The sequence below is a fragment of the Oryctolagus cuniculus genome, chromosome 15 (assembly GCF_051225735.1).
Source record: "Oryctolagus cuniculus isolate XC-2025 breed Fujian yellow rabbit chromosome 15, ASM5122573v1, whole genome shotgun sequence".
Classification (NCBI taxonomy): Eukaryota; Metazoa; Chordata; class Mammalia; order Lagomorpha; family Leporidae; genus Oryctolagus; species Oryctolagus cuniculus.
The window spans coordinates 85,616,157-85,624,467 of record NC_142881.1 but is presented as its reverse complement, the minus strand read 5'-3'; the positions used below and the strand labels follow the sequence as shown (position 1 = coordinate 85,624,467).

General features: G+C 55.3%; 1 protein-coding gene across 5 annotated transcripts in view; it reads right to left on the bottom strand.

Annotated features, from left to right (window-relative positions):
- The window catches only part of WDFY4 (WDFY family member 4), a 269,215-nt gene that overhangs the window by 55,417 nt on the left and 205,487 nt on the right, over positions 1 to 8,311 (bottom strand). For all 5 annotated transcript variants that reach the window (XM_089314169.1, XM_089314167.1, XM_089314168.1 and 2 more), the window contains 3 exons: positions 7,772 to 7,892; positions 5,120 to 5,205; positions 4,269 to 4,331 (listed from right to left, as the gene is read on the bottom strand). In XM_089314169.1, the coding sequence (XP_089170295.1) occupies positions 4,269 to 4,331; positions 5,120 to 5,205; positions 7,772 to 7,892 (270 nt within the window). The remainder of the gene's footprint in view (positions 1 to 4,268; positions 4,332 to 5,119; positions 5,206 to 7,771; positions 7,893 to 8,311) is intronic.

Genomic DNA, 8,311 nt, shown 5'->3' with positions numbered 1-8,311 from the left:
GCATAGGCTGAGCGCCACGGGCCAGGTCATAACCCTCCGAAGGGCACAATGTAGTTGCTTCTGGAAAGAGACGTGCACATTCCTGACAGTGTCCAGCAAGCAGCTGGGCAGGTTCCAAGACTCATTCTATGGACTGGGCATTGCCCCTGGCCGTCAGCATGGAGCATGCCCCCACGCATTCCACGTACATGGCAATGGTGAGCCCAACTCTCCTAAGGCTGAGGCCACCAGGTGCTCTCCTGAGCCCCAGCGCTGGCTGGTGAGAGAAGGGCTGAGAAGGGGGGGAGACGCCAAAGAGCAGGGACCACTGTCTGTTCGTAATCGGTTGTCCATGAACATGTGCCAAGCACGTGGTGGGCTATTCTAAAAGGAAGCAAAGGCCTTGCAATCTACTGGGAACCTGGGACGCTTTGCCAGATCCCACAGCCTGTGGCTGGTTCCTCGGCACAGGCTCTCCACGCGCTCGGTGATCTCATTCTTCTCAAGACCTTGCATGAGCTGAGCTGAATGTCGCCCTGGAGCTCCACGTACAGCTTTCTCCAAGGGTCTCCACGCTTGGAGCTGCGCGGGGTCTGTGCAAGGCAGGACACAGAACGGTCCTGGAATGGTCCTGCTCCGGTGGTCTCAGCCAGCACTGACAGCAGACAGAATCGCCATGGAAACACAATCACGCAATCCCCAGCTGTCCCCCTACCTACAGGAGGGCCAGCAGCAACCTACTGATTCGTGAGGCGCAATTTCCAAAGATCTACTCCACCACAGAGCTGCCTTCCTGGGAAGCATTTCTGTGTGGGCCCCCAGTTTAGTGGCCACAGCCTCTATTCTGTGTGCTTCCTGTTGTCCCTTCTGTGTCCTTCCTCTTCCTATCTGAAGGAGGAACACAGAAGTTCGGCAGTGTGGAGGGAGACCCAGAGGCCAACCGACTAGGAGAGGACCGAGTGCCACTCACTGTCGCAGCCACGGCCACAAGGTCTCTGAGTGCTGCTATATTATATATGGATGAGAAGGCAACCTGTGGAGACGCTAGGGCTTAGTGAGGTCACTCATCTGACAGTCGATGTGGTGCTATTCCCAGGGAGCGAGAAAGGGGGTGTATGTGCGGTCCACGAGTATGGCGGTCCCCAGGAGTCCTCTCTGCGTGGGATAGTGCATGGCCACCTGCTCTGACGGGCGCCTCCGTGCCCACCTGTCTTGTAACAACGGAATCTTGGCTCTTTTAGGAATCCACATCCCCATCCTCATGATCCACATTGCTGGGTGGGACTGACCTCACCTCCCGAATCAGGGGAGGGTCTCTACCACCCTGAGCTTGGAGTGAAAGTCTTTGCTTGGTTCTGTGATGAGCAGGAAAGCCAGCCTGGGTGTGTGAAAACCAGCCTTGGAATTTGTACAACAGTTTTTAGGACAGGGCACGTGGAACGTGTGGTGGAACCCATGTGTGACTGATGGGCTGCACCTGCAGGACGATCAATGTCATTGTGATAGGAAGGGCTGGAGAGACCCAAGCCAGTCCCAGGGGAACATCCACTCAGAGACGGGGGAGCAGCTGTTTCCTGCAGACTTATTTGAGCCTGAAGCCTGCCCATGAATGTTTCTTTTTGTTTCCATTTGAAATGGCTTCTCACTACTTAAAAGGGTGCAGAGAGAGCTGAGTGTGCCTGCTAAGGCTTGTAGGAACAAACTGTATCACTGGAGCTCACATCCAGCTGATACGCAGAGTTGGGGCCACGCTGTTGCTGAGCTCATGGACTACGTCCACTGGAGCTGGTGAACAGAGACCCGCCGCTGCCCAGGTCTCTGGCACCATGCCCTGGCATGCCTGAGACTTCCTCACAGTACATCCACTACAGGGCAGTGCTGGTTCAACAGGAAGCCTCTGCTGGGAGCCACTGGAAACCATCAGTGACTCCCGTGTTGTCAAGGTCACTGGTCATTTCTCAGTTCTTGCCCAACTTGAGCTGTCAAAAACATTTGAGTGCCGGCGCTGTGGCACAGTGGATAAAGCCACTGCCTGCAGTGCCCACATGCCTTATGGGTGCCGGTTGGAGTCCCAGCTGATCCACTTCCAATCCAGCTCTCTGATATGGGCTGGGAAAGCAGTAGAAGATGGCCCAAGTCCTTAGGGCCCTGCACCCGTGCGGGAGACCTGGGAGAAGCTCCTGGCTCCTGGCTTCGGATCGGCTCAGCTCTGGCCAGTGCAGCTATTTGGGGAGTGAACCAGTGGATGAAAGACCTCTTTCTCTCCCTCTGGCTCTACCTCTCTGAAACTCTGTCTTTCAAATAAATAAGATAAATCTTAAAAAAAAAATTTTGATCCCTCTTACCTTGGAACAGTCTGCCTGGCTCCCAGGATGTTTCCACACTGGTTGCCCCTTCTTCCCTCTCTCCTGCTGGTTTCTCCCCACGTGCTCCCCCTCTAAAAGTTCCTGCAGCCCCAGGACACAGCCCTCTACCTCTCTTCCATGTGCACATGTCCTCCTGGCAACGCTGTCCACTCTCATCACTTCACAGACTATTCCAAATACATGGCTCACCAGGACTCCCGCCCTTGAACTCCAAACCCACATCTCCAATGGCCCACCCACCGCAACACTCACACCTCCAAAGCTGAACCTCTGACAGCCACCACAGACCCACGGCAGTTCTTCTCACGACGGAAGTGCCCACTGCATTTTCCAGCGGCTAGAGCCAAAGTCCTGGGTCTTATCCCAAAGCTCCCTCGTCCTCTCTCTGCCTGACACCTGATCTGTCATCAGATGCCGTCAGAGGAGCCTTCACCACGTGCCTGCTTCCCACTGTCTTTGCGCTCATCTCTTTGACCCACGCCATCACCGTCTCTCACCTGGGTACGACAAAAGCTTCCTCACCAGACTCCGGCTTCCGCCTCTGACCTACCACGTTCTGTTCTGGACACAGCAGTCAGATCACTTCTTTTCAATAGAGGTTGAGCCACACGTTTCCTCTGCTCAAAACCCCACAGTGCTTCCCGTGTAGTCAGAGTAAGCCCGGCACCATTACCCTGGGGCCCAGCTCCCACACTCACCTGTTAGCACGGCTCCCTCTAAGAGTTCAGCGTTTATTTCTATCTGCTTTGCTTTCTGTCCTGATGTTTACCATGGACTGTTACGCTTTTTAGTTCACTTACTTAGATTGTTTTAGGTCTGTCCTTACAAGAATATAAATTCAGTTAGGGACAGGAGTTTTTTGTTTGTTTGTTTGTTTACTAACTCGCTTATTGCTCCTGCTAGACAGCAAATACAACATGTCACAAGTGGTCCAAAAATAATTTTGAGAGAATTGGTGGAACCCATTGTACACTTAAAGGTACTCTGAGTATCATTCTTAGGGATACCCCTCCTGTCCTGTCCCCACTCCATATTCCAGGAGGAAAAAAACAGCAATGGCTTCTTCTCCATCATTTTCACTCCTAAGTGATATAAAGCCGTTTGCTGATCCTGAATTGGCTCCTCTGAGATCTGGGAGCCTGTGGAGGTGACACAGGTAGGGACCACAAGCATCTCACAGATGCACCCATTACCATCGCACTCATGCCATCAGAGATAGGCCAATTCCCTTTATCCAAAGTGCTTGGGATCCAAAGGCGTTCACAGGTTGGATTGTTTCAGAAGCAGGAATATCTGCATATACACAATGACAGACCTTGGAGCTAGGACCCTGTGTCTATACAAAATTCATTTATGCTTCATAAACACCATATACACATAGCCTGAGGTGGAGAATTTTACCCAGTATTTTTAATGCACCTGCACTCAACTGCAATGCATCACATTAGGTCAGATGTGGGCTTTTCCACTGTGGCGTCACGTCAGTGCTCAGAGAGGTTCCGATTCTGAACATTCTGGATTTTTGGAGTAGGGATGCTCAATCTGTATTGGTTCAGCCTCTGAAATCCAGAAACTCTCCTTATAAGAAGGAGAGCTGCAGACCGGCTCACAGGCCTGACCCATGGGCTATACAGCCTGGGCTGCTGACACCTCTATGAGCAACCTTTGCTCACCACCGCAGGTAAGGGGCTACTTCCGGCTGCTCGGCCTGAAAAAGCCACAGGATGTGCCGGACTTCAAATCTGTGTAATTGGCAGAGGGATTCTCAGGCGCTGGATGAGGATGTATGGGGATGGGACAGAGGGAATTGACGGGAAACGGAGGTGCTCTTAGCATCGCTTCTTGGAGCAGAACCAGGTGACCAAAGAGAATCCCAGCGAGGCCAGCCCCGTGCCCAGACAGCAGGGCTGGCCCAGGTGTTACCTGAGATTGAGGGGGTCCTCCATGATGCCTTTCCCTTTCAGATTGGGTTGAAAAGAGCAGAAGCTGAACAAAAAAAAAGAGAGGAACCGTTCCGTCAGCACCACCAGCAGAGAGGCCGCGGGAGCCAGGCAGGAAGCCGAGCCCTGCCTGCCCCTCTGAGCACAACCACTCCCTCCCTCAATCCAACCGCTGTGCGCTTTGGTCCTGGCTAGGAACCTGCAAATCCATTGTGAGGTTAATCAGACTAAAAACAAATCACCACGAGTATAGACACTGCCTTCAGTTTCTTAGGCCAAATCCACCGGGAGAAAGAGAAGTCAACTGAAATAGCAGGCTTCTCTCTTTAAGGAGAAAGAAGTTTTCTGCCCTAGCAGGAAATCAGCTGTGTGGAATTTTTCACCAGTGAAGTACGAAACTGGAGCAACTAAAATTGGCAACCAGGATCAAACAGACAGATTAAGTCCCCAGAAAAAATAAGTTACTTGGAAAATTCGAAAATAAAGCCAGAATATTCTGGAAGGCTCATTAAACATGTTTCTTAAATATGGTGTATATGCAGTTTTTCTCCTTTCTGTCATGACTGCCTCATTACTCATTATGTGAGTCCGTGGAAAGGGAGCTTGCTTCCAAGAACTCCTCTCTCTCTCTCTCTCTCTCTCTCTCTCTCTCCCTTGGCACTTCGTCCCAGTATTCCACAGCTCTGGGGACCAGGAAGTTCTTCCTTGTGCCTAACCCAGGTCCTGCCTGCCGTGCACGGGGAACACTTCTGCACGCACAAGCTGAGCCATCCCTGGTCCGCCGTTCTTGGTTCAGGGTCAGTGGCCCTGGAAGGAGGATTCTCAAACCCTCACCTTTTGAAGGCTTTACTCCGATCACCGTTGTAGAAGACGAGAAACTTGGAATACCCATTTTGGAAAAAGAGCTCCAGGGCGATGTCCTACAAAGAGAAATCCTTTGAATGCTCCTGTCCCTGGCAGGCAACCCTTCCTGGTGAGCTCTGTGACTCTCTCAGGGATAGGAAGACCGTGGTGTCAGTCACGTGGGAGGGGAGGGGGCTCGGCCGAATGGGCGGGGGCCTGCCCAAGCTCCAGCTCCTTGGCAGAGACAGGAAGTAAAAGCTGCCTGCCCAGGAAGAGCAAGGAGCAGACACAGGGAGAAGGTGGCCAGTGACGGCTTCAGAAACTTTCACTTCCGGGTCATGGGCTGGGTTTCCTCTCAGCACAAGCAGGGGGCAGCTACTGAGTGGGTGCAGCCATCCCATCTCATCTGCGGCAGAAGAGGCCAGGGCGCTGTGCCAAGCCCCTTGTGCTGAGCTGCTGGGGGGCGCAGCCGTGCTGACACGGCAGTGCCATTATCACGGGCGCCTTGTTAATGTCCAAATAAAACCCACGCATTTTTGGCCGGCGCCGCGGCTCACTAGGCTAATCCTCCACCTTGCGACGCCAGCACACTGGGTTCTAGTCCCGGTCGGGGCGCCGGATTCTGTCCCAGTTGCCCCTCTTCCAGGCCAGCTCTCTGCTGTGGCCCGGGAAGGCAGTGGAAGATGGCCCAAGTGCTTGGGCCCTGCACCCCATGGGAGACCAGGAGAAGCACCTGGCTCCTGCCTTCGGATCAGCGCGGTGCACCAGCTGCAGCAAACCGGCCGCGGCGGCCATTGGAGGGTGAACCAACGGCAAAGGAAGACCTTTCTCTCTGTCTCTCTCTCTCACTGTCCACTCTGCCTGTTAAAAAAAAAAAAAAAAAAAAAAAAAAAAAAAAAAAAAAAAACACCCACGCAGTTTTTCTTTCCTTTTCCTTTCTATTTGTTTGTTTTTTTTTTGTTTGTTTGTTTATCTGTTTGTTTCCCTTCCCTTCCTCCTTCCCTCTCTCCCCTCTTCGATCCCAAGCTACGTAAATAGCAGACTTGCAGTGAGGGATATGGGAGTCCGCATCGCGGATAAGCCTCAGGGACAGGGTGAGGGAGGGCGAGTTCCCAGGGATGGAGGGAGGGGTGGCAAGGGGTGAGGCCTGCAGCTGGAGGGGCAGGTGGGTGGGGAGACGGGGGTGGGACTCCCAGTGGGCACTGCATCCCATCAGAGTCACTTCCTGCCCCCCCCCCCAGCAGAAGGGAGGTGTTAGGCTTGGTGTTACAAACCCCTCTCCTTTGCTGATTGGAGTAAGAGCCCTAGATGTCCCCTCTACTGATGGAAACATAAATAACGGGGATGTAGACTGTGGAGGCGCCAGCCGGCTCCGGCATCCGTGGGAGCCAGGCTCTGGTTCACTCCTGGGTGAACCCAGGTCTGCACCAACAGCGGTCTTGCTGTTAAAGCACCCCGCACAGCGCCACTGTCAGGGGATCCAGGCATCTGGAAAAAATCAGATTGCCAGGGCAAAGAGAGACTCACAGATACCTGTTAGCTACCAGGTCTCACCCATCGGGTGACCCAGAATCCTAACCAGTCATTCTGAAGACCTTCCACGCGCACCAACATTCGCCCTGTGCTCTGGATGGGATGGTGCAAAAGACAGGCAAGAAAGCCTGGAGGGCTGTCTGAGGGAGGCATGGTGGCCTAGCCAAGGGCAGACCCACTCCAGGCTTGGTCCCGCTGCCCAGAGCCGCCCTGGTGGGGGGCTGCCTCTTCCATGCACCCCCTTGGAGCTCTTTCTCCTTGCAAAGGAGCTCGCCCGACTCAGACAAAATGGATGCAGCTGTGGGCAGGGGAAAGAGGGGTCTTCAGAGACCCAGACAGGAGCAGCAGCTGGCTGGACGCGGGTCAGCAGGGCCGCGGGAACTTTCTGGAATCTGCTCCCCTGGGAGGCCTCCCTGAAGGAAGCCATGCAGAGTAAACATACAAACAGAGAGTACCCTTCCTGGGTTCCACAGGGCCAAGTACTGTCCCCCGTGCAGAACCCCGCGACCCAACCCAGACCCTGGCCCCTCCTCTCCCCGCCTCCTCCGCCTGCTGCCCTGGGAACGGGATGCTGAGGTTGGGCTGATGGGGCCAGCTGGGTCTGAGGCCTCCGGGACGCCCAGGGCTTCCTCCTCTCTCTCCTGCGGTGGGCTCGGAATCCAGGCAGAGCTTTGGGGTTCTGCCTGGGGAAGCCTGCAGGCAGCAGGGGGAGCCTTGGTAGGGGGCGGTCAGGAGGCTCCCGAGCCGCTCTGCCCTGGAGCCTAGTGACAGGGGGACAGGAAGGAGGGTGGCTGTCAGGGGAGGGTCCTGGCACCACGCGGGCTCAGCAAGGCAGGTAACTCCCAGTCCTCAGCCACGGAGCCGGCCTGCCCTGTGTTCCTGCTCCTCCTGGGCTGCTCAGATCGACGGCAAGGGGACAACACACAGTGGGAGACAGACGAGCCGGGAAGCCCACCGCCCAGACAGGAGACAACACAGCACAAGTCAGAGCCAGGAACCTGGGCCAACACAAGCCTGAGAGTTTCCTGCTGTCTCCCCGAGGGCACCCGGCTAGCTGAGCACAGGCGGAGCAGGGGTCAGGCGTGTGTCCTCCCCGACTCCAGGGCGTACCTGTAGGAGGAAGCGGGTGTGCCGGAGCTCCCGCAGGTCGCCGTAGCCATGGCACTGGCACGAGTAATGGTCGGAGCACCTGTCTTTGCTGCACATGTTGAAAATGAAGGGGTCGCTGATGCTGAAAAGGAAACAGGACATGGGGCGTGTGTGTTCGGACATCAGATGGGCGTCCACCCCTTTGCGCCCTCCGAGTTTCTGGGGACATGTCCAGAAGTGCCATGGTCGCTACTGGCTGCTGTGCCAGCCCCCACGGCCTAGGAAGCACTTTCTAAGCACCTGTTACATCAGTCTGGTGCTGGGGGCCGCTCCCACACAGGACACCCACCCAGGACAGCAAGATGACGGCACAGGCTCCGGGACAGCGCTGACGCCGGTTGTAGGGGGCTGGGGCAGGGGGTATGAGAAGGCCCCTCTGTGCAGCGACTGCACTTGGAGATACTGCCAGCCACCCTGGGAGCTTTCTACATGGGCCATCCTGAGCAGCTGGCTAAGTCCAGAGAGCCGCCGGGTTCTGCAGGCACTGCTCCATCACACGGC